This window comes from Mytilus edulis, chromosome 1 (assembly GCF_963676685.1).
Source record: "Mytilus edulis chromosome 1, xbMytEdul2.2, whole genome shotgun sequence".
Lineage (NCBI taxonomy): Eukaryota > Metazoa > Mollusca > Bivalvia > Mytilida > Mytilidae > Mytilus > Mytilus edulis.
This window is the reverse complement of record NC_092344.1, coordinates 78,633,002-78,650,617: the sequence shown is the minus strand read 5'-3', so window position 1 is coordinate 78,650,617 and position 17,616 is coordinate 78,633,002. Positions and strand designations below refer to the sequence as shown.

General features: G+C 30.9%; 1 protein-coding gene across 1 annotated transcript in view; it reads left to right on the top strand.

Moving 5' to 3' along the window:
* LOC139491082 (ribitol-5-phosphate xylosyltransferase 1-like) overlaps positions 1 to 17,616 on the top strand; it is a 56,779-nt gene that overhangs the window by 36,616 nt on the left and 2,547 nt on the right. Inside the window, exons 4-5 of the mRNA XM_071278395.1 lie at positions 13,507 to 13,812; positions 17,254 to 17,424. Coding sequence (XP_071134496.1) covers positions 13,507 to 13,812; positions 17,254 to 17,424 — 477 coding nt within the window. The remainder of the gene's footprint in view (positions 1 to 13,506; positions 13,813 to 17,253; positions 17,425 to 17,616) is intronic.

Genomic DNA, 17,616 nt, shown 5'->3' with positions numbered 1-17,616 from the left:
TAATTTGTTCTTTTCAAACTGTGTTCTACACAAATTTTGTTCTTAACTTTGCTCTACTTGAAATTTGATCAACACAAACTTTTTTTTTCTCAAACTTTGTTCTACTTAAACTTTGGTCTACTCAAACTCTGTTCTACATAAACTTTGTTCTACTCAAACTTTGTTCTACTTAAACTTTGTTCTAGTTAAACTTTGTTCTACCTAAACTTTTATCTAAACTTTGTTTTACTCAAACTTTGTTCCAATTTAAGTTCTAAATACATTGTTTTTGACTTTTTAAAGTTTCACAAGCAAAGATGATTTCTTTTTCAGATGTTTTGTTTTTGATCTATTCAAAGACTTCATTAAAGCTATATGTACAAATCATTTTTGCATTTGTCACTTTGGTTTTTTTTTTTTTTTGGGGGGGGGGGGGGGGGGGTCTCATTTATAAACACCATACTTTTGCCTTGGACTATTTTTTCCACATAAGCCAATAAAGAAGAGGACTGCCTTAGACAACTGTGGAAAAAAAACCCCAGAAACTATGAAAGAACTACCAAAAATAAGAAATTCTCTAAAGAAGAAGTAAAACATTTATTAAAAAGAGATGATTTCAGCTTTCCAATTGTGAACTTTCCATTTCTAAGTAGCAACATTCCAGCAGCACCTGCATACGGGGTATATATCTCCCAATTGATACGATATTCCCGTGCTTGCGTTTCCTATCATGATTTTCTTGATAGAGGGTTACTGCTCACAAGGAAGCTATTAAACCAAAAGTTCCAAATGGTGAAGTTGAAATCATCCCTTCGTAAATTTTACGGACGCCATCATGAGTTGGTTGACCGTTATGGAATAACCGTTTCACAAATGATATCGGATATGTTCCTTACGTTGTAACTACAATCCCCTTCCCTTTCATGAATGTGACCTACCGAATTAGACTATTTTCCGGATTTGTAATCACATAAGCAACACGACGAGTGCCACATGTGGAGCAGGATCTGCTTACCCTTCCGGAGCACCTGAGATCACCCCTAGTTTTTGGTGGGGTTCGTGTTGTTTATTCTTTAGTTTTCTATGTTGTGTCATGTGTACTATTGTTTTTTCTGTTTGTCTTTTTCATTTTTAGCCATGGCGTTGTCAGTTTGTTTTAGATTTATGAGTCTGACTGTCCCTTTGGTATCTTTCGTCCCTCTTTTATTTGATATTACTATTGATAACAACAACCTGTGATAATGTTTCTGACATTTGACAGCCAGTTTTCATAAGCACTACTTAATTTAATACTGTTATCTTCTAATCTTCACATTTTACTGGATCTATTCAAGGCTTTAATTTGCCAAGACCATTTGGTTATTGTACTTCTGTTGGTGTTGAAAATTTTTAACCTATACTACAGAATGTAGTTTGGTCTCATTACTTTTGTTTTGTATTTACTTCAGTCAAGACCATTTGCTCTTTTAGTTTTGTGCATATATCAAGTCAATTTCCTTATCAGAACTTAACAGTACACAACAGCAGTATGCCTATATATATTTCAGTTGAAGTTATGATTAACTTATTATGACAGGAAATTTGTATTTATGTATATAGATATAAAACAAAATATTAGCAGAACCTTCTCTTTTGTCACAAGTTGAGATTTTGAACTAGATAAGTTGTTTATTGCCTGGTAAATAAACACAGTGAAAAAAGAAAAAGCCATATCTAATAAGTATGTTTGTACATCAATTATTTCTAATTTATTTCATTTTCAGGAAATCTCTACCAATTTCTCTTGCTGGTTTTTCTTTGGATATTTTGATATACATGTGAGCTGAGTCAGATAGAACTTATGCCAATGAGTATCATATATCTGTTAACCTTTTTAGTGTTGAAAATATCCCCATGGAAAGTCTGTACAGTGGAGTCCCCGGTGTCCGCGCGGCTCGTGTTATCGCGCATTAGCTGATTTCGTCATATCAACACAGTAACACATACAAAACCGTTCTTGTTATTGTTTTATCCTTCCGAAGGGATAAAAAAGAATAAAATTGATAAGTTCAAGAATTAATTAATAACTGAAATCCTGTGATTTACCATATTTGGCCAATTTCCATTAAAAAAATTACATCATCAGATAAAATTGGTTTTATTTAATTCAAATTAATATCAGATTGAAATAATTTTTGCTCTGCATCCTTGGAAGTGTGTTTGGTACAAACTCAGCTATATTTCGTAGTGTAAAATCTCTCCTTTATTCCAAATAAGCTATTTTTGGAAGGCATGCGCGAAATCACCGGACATTGGAGGAACTCTCAGAACAGGAGTTTCCCTAATTTTGGACACACATTACACAAAATCTAGAGGATGAAACCATACAAACAGAAGATTTTATGAAATAAAAGTATATTATGAATGTGTTCACACAAAATTATCCAATTATTGGTTTTATCAGTTGAATGAAGTGAAGTCATAAGTCTTATGTGCGCAGATACACCGGACTGCACCGTAACTGTTTGATATTGAATAGTTATAACAACTCCAACAAAACAGACCAAATTCCTCTTTTATTCACATTTGAATGTTTCAAAATCAATCTTAGTCTTATACATGTACATGTGAAATAAATGAGGAATTTCAGGTCTGTTTTGTTTGAGTTCTTATACATACACTTGTATTATGTTGAATTTTATCTGATGACACTCATGTATTAGAAAAGACCTTTTTTCTAGGAACATTTGGTATGAGTCTGTTAAGTTTACAGTAGTTTTTGTCTCGCTTGCAACATTGCAGAGTGCGATTCATAGGAATAGTAATCCAACGGTGACAGTGGCGAACTTATTACAGAATAGAGATGATTAATCATGCATGTGGCGATGTGCATTACATATTACATGATATTATATAAATTTTACCTCATTTTAAAAAAGCATTTAGAATACTTAATTATATAAACTGACTGATTAGGAGGAATGATAACATATTACCGGTATGTGAATAATACCTTCTTGTAATAAAGGAAAATCTGCAAACTATGTGCAGAAATCTGTTTTTGATTACTGAAAATATGTGGATGCAAGTTTGATGCACGTTTAATGCACATTGAGCAGCAAGAAAATATTAAAGAATTAAGGAAATACCTATTTATTTAAGAGCCTTCTTGTTAGCACATTCTGTATAACTTGTACAATAAGATTTCACTTTTATCTCTTCAACCCTATGTTGTTATTTTTTGTCATATATGTCCCATTCTTACAATGTCTAACCAATTTGAAGGTACTTCTTTATTTTTTTATAAACCTTGGATTCTGGCCTATAATAAGTAAAGTGTGTTTTATTGTCAAGCCTGCAACTTTTGTTGCAGAAAGCTCGACATAGGGATAGTGATCCGGCGGCGGCGGCGGCGGTGTTAGCTAACTTCTTAAAAGCTTTATATTTTAGAAGGTGGAAGACCTGGATGCTTCATACTTTGTATATAGATGCGTCATGTTACGAAGTTTCCGTCAGTCACATGTCCAATGTCCTTGACCTCATTTTCATGGTTCAGTGACCACTTGAAAAAAAAGTTCAAATTTTTTGTAATGTTGAATTCTCTCTTATTATAAGTAATAGGATAACTATATTTCATATGTGCGTACCTTGCAAGGTCCTCATGTCTGTCAGACAGTTTTCACTTGACCTCGACCTCATTTCATGGATCAGTGAACAAGGTTAAGTTTTGGTGGTCAAGTCCATATCTCAGATACTATAAGCAATAGGGCTAGTATATTCGGTGTATGGAAGGACTGTAAGGTGTACATGTCCAACTGGCAGGTGTCATCTGACCTTGACCTCATTTTCATGGTTCAGTGGTTATAGTTAAATTTTTGTGTTTTGGTCTGTTTTTCTCAAACTATATGCAATAGGTCTACTATATTTGTTGTATGGAATGATTGTAAGGTGTAATGTCTAGCGGGCAGATGTCATGTGACCTTGACCTCATTTTCATGGTTCAGTGGTCAATGTTAAGTTTTTGAGTTTTGGTCTTTTTATCTAATACTATATGCTATAGGTCAACTATATTTGGTGTATGGAAATATTTTATGATCTTTATGTCAGTCGCGCAGGTTTGATTTGACCGTGACCTCATTTTCACGGTTCATTGCACAGTGTTAAGTTTTTGTGTTTTGGTCTATTTTTCTTAAACTATAAGTAATACATGTGTAATAGGTCAACTATATATGTTGTATAGAAGCATTGTTAGCTGTACATGTCAGCCTGGCATGGTTCATCTGACCTTGACCTCATTTTCAAGGTTCATTGGTCTTTGTTTAGTTATCTTAGTTAATGTTAAGTTTATGTGACAGTTGTTATAAAGCTTAACTTTATACTTAGGACTATCAATATAATATCAATGGTTAGTATAGAAGGCGAGACATTTCAGCGTGTGCACTCTTGTATCAGATTTGGATTGTGTTTGTCCTTGAATAAAGTCTTCTCTATTATAACCTTTAGATTTGGTTAAAAAGGTCCTACTTGTTGAAGATTGCATCTGAAATTTTGTCACAAAGTCTTTTTTAGACTAGAATTGGATTGGACTTTTAGGCATTAAACAAATGCTTTTTTCTTTAGGTTTCATATTTTTGAAAATACACGTACATGTATCTTATGAACTCTTCATCTTCTGATTTCCTGAATAACTGCATGTACTCTTTTATGAATAAATCTTTATCCTTTATAAATGGATGATTATAGATAGGAAAGAACTTCCGGTTTATTTAATATCTGAATTATTAAAAAAAAGGAAAGTTTTTTTAATTTGTTCCCTTTTGCTGAAGATGATGAAGTTTTAATGGTAAATAAATTAATTAAAAAGTACTAAATAGACATGTACAAATTATATAATAATTTGAAAAAGCCTGTAGAAAATTCATCATCAGCAAATAATTTCATAAATGATTTAAAATAATTCTTGTGAAGATGCCAAATATTTAATTGTTTACATCATTTAAATCATAATTACCCTGGTATATTCATTATGAATATTAATGACTTTCAAATATTACATTTATTTGATTCAATGCCAGTTTCATAATTAGGATGATATTTTTTATTTAGATTTCATCCTGCAGGATTAAAATTATTTAAACAGAAGAAAAAAATTAATTGATTTAACATTTAACTTTAATTATAGTAGATACAAAATGGTTCCATTTGTAATTAACATTTGCATTGTATTTTATAGAGTTCTGTTTTGCTGATGGGCGAAGTAATTTAAATCATGGTCCCAGTTTTCAAAAATGCTGCTTAAATAACATGTTTGATAATCACAGGTTGTCCTGAAAATATTTTAGTAATTAGGGCACAAAATATGTGATAATAGAAGATGACCAAATCAGCCTACTGATTATAGTGTTCAAAGATCTCACAACAATGTTTTACAGATAACCTTGATAATTTGTATGCCCCACCTAGGGGCATTATGTTTTTTCAGTCTGCATGCATCTGTTTGTTCATCCATTCTTTCATCCATCTGTCTGTCCTGCTTCATGTTAAGTTTTTGATGAAGTTGAAGTACGAATGAATTTTAAATAAACAGCAAACTCTTGTGTAATAAGAATAAATAAGAAGCATGCATGATAGTTCTTGTGGTGAATGTTGTGTGAGTGTAATAAAATAAAACCTGAATAATTGATATACTCTTAATAAGCACCAACTTTAATTTCCTGAACCAATGTTTTAAGAACTAAAACAGCAGTGGTATTGAAACTAAGTCCTGTCATATGACGCATATTAGATGGTTTAAGAGTAATTTTCCTGAAGTAATTAGTTGAAAAGGGGAAACATGTTTAAATAATGCAGTGGTTTCACAGCTAGCTGCCAATACTTCCATCATGTCATTTTTTCATTCTTGGATGTTAAACCTTCATTAGTGGGGAGTTATATTGAATTATAAAAGTTGTTTATGATTAGGATCATAGTTACACATCATGTTTCTTATGTTCTTTTTCTTATTGGAAATATTATTTATCTTTTTAGCACTGTTAATATTCCCTACGAGGAAATGTGCTCATTAGGAAGTTATCTGTAGTGTTGGGACCAATTCAGAACACAATGTAATTTTTCAAAAATGTTTTTGCCACTTTATTTAGATTTCGTTTGAAGCAAAATATAGATTTCTGTTCAAGAAAGAATAAAAGTTATCTATAGAATTATAATGTAATTGTAAATATTTAGAAACTGTTCTATCAATTATATTTGATGGCAATTATCTATCAGAAAAAGATTTGTAAATGTTTCAGCTTAAGGTGATTGAAAATGTATTTTTAATTGTTTATCAAAACAAGTTTCCAAGGCATTTTGTATTTTAAAATGTTCCTTCATCCAAGCATATCTTGGATGTGCAGGATGAAGGTCATTCTTAGAATATGAGCCTGAGGCTCGAAAGTAATGAATTAGCTTTACTTCTCTATGAGGGGTGAAGCTTACATATAATATCTCTGTTTAAAGAAACAAACTATATAACCACCTATAGCTGGCCAGTGACCTTGACCCTAGTATATAAGCACCTGTTCCATAATAACTTGTCATAATTCAAAGCAAGTTTGTGTCGACCAAATATAAAACCCAGTGGAAAAGGGTGGGTCTGACTGATAATCCCTAGGGTGGGAATTAATTACTTTCGAGCCTCAGGCTCATATTCTAAGAATGACCTTCATCCTGCACATCCAAGATATGCTTGGATGAAGGAACATTCTTATTCATATTTCGCCTTCGGTCTCAAGTAATGAATTAGCTTGTTTAAAGTGTAGACACAAACTAAAAACAATTTTTATATAAATGCCAACATTTAATAAAGGATAAAAATCACAAGATCATCCAGTAACTACAACTGAAGAAAAGTGTTTTAGTACTGATATTATTTACTTTCCTGTTATAGAACTTGTAAAAAGTTTTACCATATGTCCAGACAAAACTGTTGCCATAATGTCCTTAATAGAACATCCTGAAGCTAAATGCACTTATGAAGAGGTTCCTCCAAATGAGTTAACCTTAAAACCTCGGATAAAATTAGAACTCTCTCTAACTATCTAAACTTTACGAAAAGACTTAGATGAATTCTCTCACCTATTTTGTACACAAAACATGATAAATCATTGTCTTAATCAACACAAAGTTTTGGTTTATCAAAACCTTTGATCACCTCATTAGGTAAACTAACTAACAGATCTAGTATTTTTCAAAAACTCATGTATATGAAAAAATAAAGTGCCATGTCTCTGAATGAAAGACATAGAATGTAAATCTACAGCTGATAAAGATAGTACTTCAAGGCAGATGTAGTCAAGGCAAATAAAGACACAAGTATAAAAGACAGTTTCAATGTTAAATACTCCAATGAATATTAAGAACTTAAAAAAGATAGCGCTAAATTCATCTCCCAAGTGAAAGAGTATCTAACTCTTCAATTGCAGATTCAGGTTTAAGCAACCTTCCACAAATACATGTAGTTTACAAACAAACTCAGTAAAATCTATTTCTTAAAGGATAAAGTCTGTTTCAACATAGACCAAGAAAAATTCACATTAAACATGCTGAATATGAAAAGCTTGTGTTTTACAAAAATTTCAATAATCCGTGACTAACATCCTTTTTAGATGGTGATAAGGAATTGGTTCTCTAATTGAACACACCAAATAATGAAATTTCTCAAAAAAATATTGATAATGCTTGATTATAGATGCATGGTCTCCAAGATGAAGTGTAAATATATTTTACAAATGATTCTGAAATCTCCTGTTTATATTAAAGTGATTTCTGAGTATAATACACACGTTTTTACCCTACTGCACAATCAACCCTTCAGGTGTTGGTTCACTTTAATTTTTTACAATATACAGTTAAATTAAGTCTCTTCCTGACGGAAAGACATTATCTTCAGTATGTAACATTGTTACTAATTTTTATGCTTAACAGTTTAACTGGCAAATAAATTAAAATTGGTCTTAGCAAAGAAAACCAACTCTGAGCAAGCCAAAAAGGATAATCAAAAGAGCCTTCTGAACTTTATCACTAATAATTTTCTTTATAAATATCCCCAACAATGAAAAAGATGGGAAAATATAAGGTCATAATTCTGATCATGAAAATAAAAACATCTCTGAAAGGAGCTTGTTGGTCAAAAGACAACGAAGTAATTATCTACAGATTGAAAATGAAAACGTAATAACAACAAAACAAATATATCTTCTTTCAATTGACATCCTTTTGAATCTGTAAATTTTTTAGACATATGATAAGCATCAAAAATGTTCTTACCAGGAATATAAAGAGCTGTGATAAAAATGTTCTTTCTTGAACACCAAGCCCAAATAATGAAATATTTGTAGTAAGCATGTTAAGTGACAAAGAGGTTACACCTCCTATTGCATAATAAAAGCTACTGAAATTGTATCTTCTGATTGTATAACTCTCTGTGACTGAAACTTTTTCTCCAGAAGAATATTATAGCCAACAATACTATGAAATCTATATGAAATGAGTGCATACTCTTAAAGAAGCTCCGTCTACCAACAGAAACATTTTCTTCAAATTTGGATCCCAAATCCTTATGTCAGAGGAATCTGGTACAACCCAAAAACTTATTTGGATGGGTCTATAAATCAAATTTTTAATTTCTGATTTTAAATTGTTAAAAAATTTCACCTATTGATGATAATAAACACTGTAACAACTATACAGTGTTTCAACATTATTTCTCGCCATGTTTCTGCAATGTAACATTCCCATGCATGCCACAGATACTGCATTAAAAGCATTCATCACAAGACCAATAAATGATGTAAAACATCTATAATACCGTTACACAATTCTATTTAAAAAGAATTTCCCAAGGGAGATAATTTTACCATTTCTCATCTGTCAGAAAAAACTTAAATAGCTCAGTATCAATAATGAGACAAAGGAAAACAATGTGCTTCCAAGGAATGAGTACCAACTTCTCAAAATTTTTCTGAAGCACAGCTTATCAAGCATTTGCACCACTTCTTCTGTTATCACAATACAATCATCTAAACTCTGATCCATAATAAAATAATCATCAATGTATAAACTATAGCATGTATATACTTCAAGTGACATTATTTCATAAATACATAGACAGGTTTTAAAACCTTAGTAAAAACTCTTGATGCAGAAGCCAATCCAAAAAAAAAAAAAAAAAAAAAAAAAAAACATAAATATCATATCAATGTCTTTTCCACATAAATCAGGAAATTGTGATATAAACATAAATGATACTTAAATATGCATCTGTGAGATCTATAGATGTTAGCTCTATCTATCTATATATATATATATATAGAGATAATTATTCTAAAGAATTACATCTAAACAAAAGATAAATGGTCCTGCTCCAAATGCTGATAAGCCACAAACTTAGTTTGTTTTAATTTTTCAAATAGATACAGGCCTTGAAGACCAATCTTTCTTAGGAACCAAGAAAATATAGGAAATAAACTGATTTTCCATTGATCGATCAACCTTTTAAATAGCTCTCTTAGCTATCAATTTTTGGACTTCTGAAATTAATTCATCCTTATGAAAGGTGAAATGTATTTAATTCAAAAAGGATAAACCTTGTGGTACATCATTAAAAATAATTTTATAACCATTTCTTAATAAATCTAATATCAATAGATCATTAGTAACATTTTCCAAATCATAATATTTAAGTTATCTACTGTATATATAGCAACTGGTTGAGAAATGTGACCTCTTTGAGATTCTCTGTTCCCTTTTTGGAAACGTCTCCCTCTCAATGAAGGGAATTGCCTACTACATGTAGTATAATCGCCCTGTTGACCAACAGAGCCTCTGCAGTTAAAAAACTGATATTGCCTTTCCCATAACAGCTATGAGTAAATTAATTGCTAGATCTGGAACCTCTTCCAAGGAATCTATAATTTGCTAAGAATCTTTGTATAAACACTAAGTTTGCTTTTTGCAATCATAACTAGAAAAGTGATAAAGCAACTATCACAACAGAATTACAAATAAGTTTTATCATCTAAATATTTCTGAGCATCTCCTATGGGTTTAACCAGAAAACCATGGTAAAACAAACAAATATAATTTTACAATAAAATCCTTGTATTATCAAGATCCAATGGCTCATTCCTACAACAAGAAATAGCAAACTCAACAATAGGGGTGATGATCAACCCCTTAATAAAGTATCTCTGGGTTTCCTGCATCTTTGAAACCACAGAGTGGGCCTGTCTAGGCATTGCCATTTCGATTTTTTAATTATCCTAGACACACTAGGATTGTCACAGTTCTCAGTGTGATAGTATTTCCTCTAAGAACCTTATATATTCCTGATTTTATCAAAATCATGATTAAACTGTTCAACAAACAGGATGAGATAATGGACCATTAATCTCACTAAAAGAAGCCTTAAAGGCTTCTGAAAACCTTAATGCAGGATCAAAAGACGTATCAAATTCAACTCCGGCTGGACTATCATCAGCCATGGCACATACTCCAAAAGGAGGTACATACACCGTATCAATTCAGTAGATAAGATCAAAATTTAGAACTAAATCTTCATTAAAGTAAGCCTCTAATGGCAAAAATTCAAATATAGCAGCAGGTTTCTCTACAAACTCTGCTAGAGTTGAAGGCAGTGAAACTGTCTCAAACCTCATGATTCATACAGGTTCTTTAATACATTAATAATAAATAGTAAATGTATCAATATACATGCCTATCTAAATCTCAACAGCACTTTCGTTAGAAACAATCACAAATCAAGTAGATTTTGAAGTTATACAAGTAACACTAGATTTTAAAACTTACTTTTTACAGGTTCTGTTGCTTTGTCAATTATTTCCAATTGCCATGCCATTATGATCTATTATAAAACTACTAGGTTTTATAACTGTTTAAGAAGAGGATATATTCAAAATACCTCTTGTATTCCTATTAAATTTATCATCTTTAATTTCTAAAACATTCCAGAGGTGATGAAAATCATAACCATCACCCTTGTAAGTGTAAACATCATTCTAAACATCTTGCAAAAACAATACATTTGCATAAACAAATTCAGCCATTGTAATACAAAAATGTGTACCTGTGCAGGTAAAACACGTGTAAATTGTGAAAAGTACTCACGACCTTCAGATGAATAGAAATACTTTTAAATATCTACCTGTTTAACAAACAGGAGTATGAATTAAGTAACAAATGTGCTATTAGGCAAAAACTTAATGAATATATAAAATTGTCATACATCGTAGACAATAAAATATTTAATTAATTTCCATGAACACTTGTCATACATCGTAGACAAGAAATTTTTAAATTCATTTCCATCAACAATTGTCATACATCGTAGACAATTGAGGAATTATTATTTGTAAATAACAAAATAACATTAGAACTTGTCGTACATCGTAGACAAGTTAATGTAACTTTAATAACTTTCTGCCAAATTTAAGATGAAAATAAAATAACTAAAAAGAACTTATGTGAAGTGTTCACTTCAACCCTCTAGAAAAATAATGACAAGTTATTATGGAACAGGTGCTTATATACTAGGGTCAAGGTCACTGGCCAGCTATAGGTGGTTATATAGTTTGTTTCTTTAAACAGAGATATTATATGTAAGCTTCACCCCTCATAGAGAAGTAAAGCTAATTCATTACTTGAGACCGAAGGCGAAATATGAATAAGAAGTAATATTTCAATCATTCTTTAAGAAAATATTCATAACAATTATTGTAACTATTAGATAAAAAATAAATAAAACCAACAACATTCTATACTCTAATTCATTTGGTGTTAAAAAAAACCATTGCTGATGCCTAAAATATTATTGTGTTTGAAATTTCTATGTACATGAAAAGAGATAACAGAAATTTCATCAAAATACTGTCTTATATGAAAATGAAGTAAAATAGTAGGAATTCAATCATAAGGTACAAAAGACTTTCTGAAAGTTAAGTAAACACAGTTTGTTGAAGAGTTGTAAAAATACAGGAGATCAGAATCATTACTATATAAATCCAACCCCTGCACTTTTCACTGGGGATCATAACATCTTGTTTGTCTTTAACTGTAAGGCATTGAAATTGTTACAGATAAGTAATATCTCGAGCAATTATTTCTCATTTCATGGTAATTAGATTTTTGAAATAACCCTATATACAATATTCAATATAATTGAAAAATTGCAGCATGTCTTTATATAGAATTTGGAATAGAAAAAGTTACAGCTGGATAGGAAATTGACAATATTTTGTAGGTGTCTAGCAATAAAATTAAATTATAATGGAGAAACTTTCAAATTAGCTTCGTGTATTTCTCTGGTGGCACCAATCATTTCATCATTTTTAAAGTAATTTAAAACAGGCAAAACCAAAGAACAAACTTGATAAAGGAGAATGTTATGCCAATCTGTCAGGTTTAAATCAATTTGGTCAAAAGATCGGTTAATTTAATACCAACGAGAAAGGAAAAAAAAGAAGAATGTTTTCTGTAGTAATTATTTTGCTCTTCTTTTGGAATGAAAAATTGAAGGGCTTAATGAAGTTTGTGGCAATTTAACACGTTAATGAAGAAATAATTGGTTTGAAATTCTATATTGTTTTTCTTCATTAAAAGTCATGACAGTATTTAAGGAAAAGCATCATCTATTTTCATTGAGGTGAAACTTTATCGTTTAATTAGAAACAATTACTATGCTTTCTAGAACAATTGGTATAATTATTTGAATTGGGTTGTCAAAAACTGAATTTCATTACAAATAATGACTTTTTACATTGTTGTTTTTCTGTCTCAAGCTGTGCAATGACAGAAAATTGTCTTCAAAACAATAATGAGATAGCATATTTTTCAAAGACATAATTTGCATTAGAATTATACTGTATTTTAATTTTCTTGCTAATGTTGCTGAAATATGATGTCCAGTTCTGATAAGTCATTTTGTGATAGTAAATTAATGATACTGACATCAAGTATTCAAATAGAATTCTTAAAACTATCAAACGGAAAACATTGACATTATCAGAAATCTTAAATCCTCATCTATAGACTATACTCTGAAAACAGGCCAGGACATATGTTATAACAACTATGCAGTTATCAATCTAACATATGAAATGTTAACAATTTTTCAAAGCATTGAGCATTGCAATTGTTTTTTCCTATATTGTTTAAATGACAATACTTATTTCAAATTCCATTCAGTTAGAGTTAAGTAATGAGTCAGACAATAAGAATGAACAAAAGTGTATAAAGGGGAGGGGGGAAGAGAAAAAAATGGGGGAAAAACATTTAAGCAGGTTTGAGAATAAATTTTGTATAATGTCAAAACAGTAAAACACACTTAAACTAAATGGCCATTCTGAACTTCAAGTGAAGATCATCTTATAAAATAGTTGATAAGCCACTTTTTTTTTTTTTTTACAATATTTGTCTGGAGAATTGAACTAATGATGATTTAAGATATCTTGAGCAGTTAATTTATATATTTCAATTTGTTCTTTCTTACAGATATAAAGTTGGGCCTGCAGTCACATTACATGAAGTACCTCAAGATGTTAAAAACTTGGTGCTAGTATTAAATGGAAGAGAAGTCTCCAAAATCAAAGCTGCCAGAGAATGGTTGAATTATCTCCCTTTGTTAAAAGATCTTCAGCATGTAGCTGTTGTGTTGCTAGGCAATGAGCAGTGCAATAATGACTGGATAAAGCATTATATGAAGGTCAATGGAGGACGAATAGATTTTGTCTTTCTGGTTTATGATAGTCCTGATATTGATAATAGAAATTTCTATCAGTGGCCATTAGGTGTGGCAACGTAAGTTATATATCAAATATTTAGTATAAAAAAGAAGATGTGGTATGATTGCCAATGAGACAACTCTTCACAAGAAACCAAATAACACAGAAATTAACAACTATAGTTCACAATATGAATAAGCGAAGCCCATACTGTAAAGTCAGGTACATGTATAAAAGGCCCTGAAATGACAAATGTAAAGCAATTCAAATGAGAAAACTAACGGCTTAATTTATGTACAAGTTAAGTTTTCATTAAATTTCTTGGTTAGTTTGCTACAAATAATATTGTAAATAAAAATTTGCCTTTTTCTTAAAGTGCAATTTATGCTATTCTTAAGTTAAAATTTCCATGAAAAGAACATTTTTAAAATAACAAAAGCTTAAGTGTTTCAATATCATAATTTTTATATGTGAAATTTGTCATCATGTTACATAAATTGAAATACATAACAAATAAACAAGTCATCAACCTTTACTCTTTTAAACCAATTGGTCAATTACAAATAAATACAATTGCAATACATTTTAACACTTGACCTCTCAACAAACATAACTCTCATAATGAAAAATATAACAGAATGGTGAATCATTATTAATGAATTTTTGGAAAATGACGCAGTCATTGTTCCATAACTGCCGACCTGAACTTCATTACATTTCTCTGCCTACCGCGCTTGGTTTCGTATTTCCTATTTTCCATACAAACTGGAATCTGCTTGTGTTATCATTATGCATCATTGTGTAGTATTAAATCAGCCAGGACCCAGTTTACACTGGTTTTTGCTTGTATTCCACTACACTCGAACAAAGTGTTGTAGTTTGACGGGAACCAGTTTTAGAATTTGTAAACTACAAAACGTAATCGATTATTGTTCATTCCGTTTTGCTGTTTCATACCGACTTATATGGTTTGAATAAGCTTAAGACCCTTCAAACATTAATGTGATAGGTATATTAAAGATTGTTTTACAAAAGGATTGAACTGTTTTACTTTCTGTTTTACAAAAGGATTGAACTGTTTTACTTTCAAAGTCGTACTATAGGGATATCTGTCATATACGGATTTCCACTCTCACCGGTTAATTTCTTCTTTTACACGTGCTTTGGAAACTTCCTGTTTAATCGCAAGTTATAAAATTGTTTTTGAGTGAATTAAACTTATTTTAACAATCATGAAGCGTTCCAGAATCATTTTAAAGCAGTTTCTTCTTCTCTTTGATGATGGAAAATAGGTTTTCTCAAGAAAATACCGCAAACGATCGCAGAGGAATTGAAACGTACAAGTCAAGTCGGCACCTGGTTAAATTGGCATCTAGTCAAATCGGCACCTTTTCGACGTCAATTCGGCATCCAATAATATTTGTTATAATATTTTCTATTCAATTAATTAATTACTGTTACCAAGCACATAGTGAATATGTTGTTGTGTATTTTGGTAAACCACGAAACGAAAGTGAATATGTAGTGTATAAAGGTAAACAACGAAGCCCTTACCAAAGCTGTTGTTTTAACAATTAGACAATTTGTGTAATTGTAAAAACAAGTCAACTATTAAAATAAATTGGAAAACTATGAGTCCCTTTCAATAAATCAAACTTTCATGCCAAATAATTAGCAAATTTAAGGTGTTCGTTTTTCAGTAAAGTTTAAACAGCATTAAACCAACAATCCTGTAAAATGCTCAACTGGTTAAAATAATGCAGAAAAATACACAATATCTCATGTATTAGTCCAAATAATTATGACGTCTGGCAAGGCTATTTTATTATTGGAAATTAACATAGCCTTGCGGTCATAGGAAGGTGTTCCAGAATAAAATTAAAAAAGCCTTGCCAGACGTAATAATTATTTGGACTACTCATATATATATATATCATTAAAAATACACCAAAAAAGTCATTAGTTGAGAAAAATAAATATATATACAAAATGTACATGAACACCCAAAAATGTGAAAGTTAGTATTTAACTCTTTTTGCTTAAATACTGAAAAAAATTCTGGCAACCCCTTTCTTATTTTTACCCTATTGCTTAAAATACTGTTAAAAATATATATTTAACATGGGTGACGAATTGACTATATCAGGTGTCGATTTTAACCAGGTGCTGATTTGTCCAGGTGCCAATTTAACTAGGTGCCAGTTTGACTAGAATTCTTTGACAAATGTTTGAAACTATCTGAGTTTCATTAGACCTTTGATAGCAGTAACAAAAAGATTATTTACTTAATATTTTGTGGGAGAAGGGGGTTCAGACTGTGTGGTATCAGGTCTGTTTGTGCCCAATACATTTTCGCACCCTACACGTTCACACATTCACACTCCACTCATTCGCGCCCAATTTTAATTCAAATTCAAGTTGAATAATTGGAAAATCATGGTTGTTGTTTTAAATTGCTTTGGTGTAAATACTGAATGTATTTATAGCTTGGTATGAGTAAAACATTGAAGATTTTAAAGGAAAAAACACAAAAGATAATTGTTTTTAACAGCTTGGTCCCATTGATCTGAAACAACGAAACAATAAAACATAGAAACCAAAATATAGCAATCCACTAATATAACCAAAACATGATAAAATTTATTCAACACGCAGAAACAAACATAGTCAGAATCTCACTTCATTTTGAAACAAGTCAATGAAACAAGTTATAGCAATACACTAACCAAAACATGATTAAGAGTTATTCAACACAAAATAAAACGTTGACAAAATACCACTTTATTTAGAAAGGATTATTATTATTTTTAGCAATACCTTATCCAAAACATGATTAAGATTTATTCAACACAAAAAAAAAATTGCTGTCTCACTTTATTTTGAGACAATGACAACAATTATACTTATAAGAAAACACTTGCTTACAGAGTTATTAAACACAAAACCAATTAAGATTGGGTGCGAACATGTAGGGTGTGAAAGTGAAAGGGGTGAAAATGAGTGGGCGCAAACGTGAATGGAAGCGAACGGACCCAGATTCAGACTATGTACCAGTGAGAAATATACAAGCCTTTCTACGGTATTTATTTGTACAATTCAGCTAGTCTTGACCTATTCATTTGTCTTAAAAAACCAGCCAGTTGTCACCTTCACTTCACACACACACACATATACGAATATCAATTATATGCTCACGATACATGTTGCATTGTTAAACTAATTACGGTATGTGAAAATCAAGACTTGCATAAAAACTATCCCAATATTAGAGACAGTGGCGTCATTTTTCCTCAGAGCTTTCAGCTCTTTGATTATTACATGTTTTATGTTTTATAGCATAACTTTTGGCAAGAATTGGGACGCTTTCTGAACTTAGTCAGATAAATCTATTTGTCTAATTAATTCTAACATAGAAGTACTGTAGCTACTTAATACAGAAAATCATGTGTAATTTCATTTAATTTTTCACTAAAGGTTTTGAAGTTTTAAAGTGTAACATGTGTTCTTTGTTCTACAGGTATAGAGATTTTCCAAACATTGAGAGGTCTGAAGTTCCAATTTACAACAAAAGAAAATTTGTATGTAATTTTATGGGAACGATATACAAGAATTCATCAAGAGAAGTACTTATAGATGTTCTACGTACTGAACCATTAAGAAGTATATGTTCAGTAAAAGCTAGACAAACGTAGGTGTTTTATTTAAACAGATTAGGATGAACTTTTGTAACTGCTGTGTATAATGTCTACGAAATAACTGCAAATGTTTTAAAAACAAATTATTTATAAAGAACAAGATTAGTTAAATGTCCCTCATGACCACTATGACTAACTGGTAAAAAGGTTTGAAGAAGTTATCCTATAAGCTATATGTGAAAAGT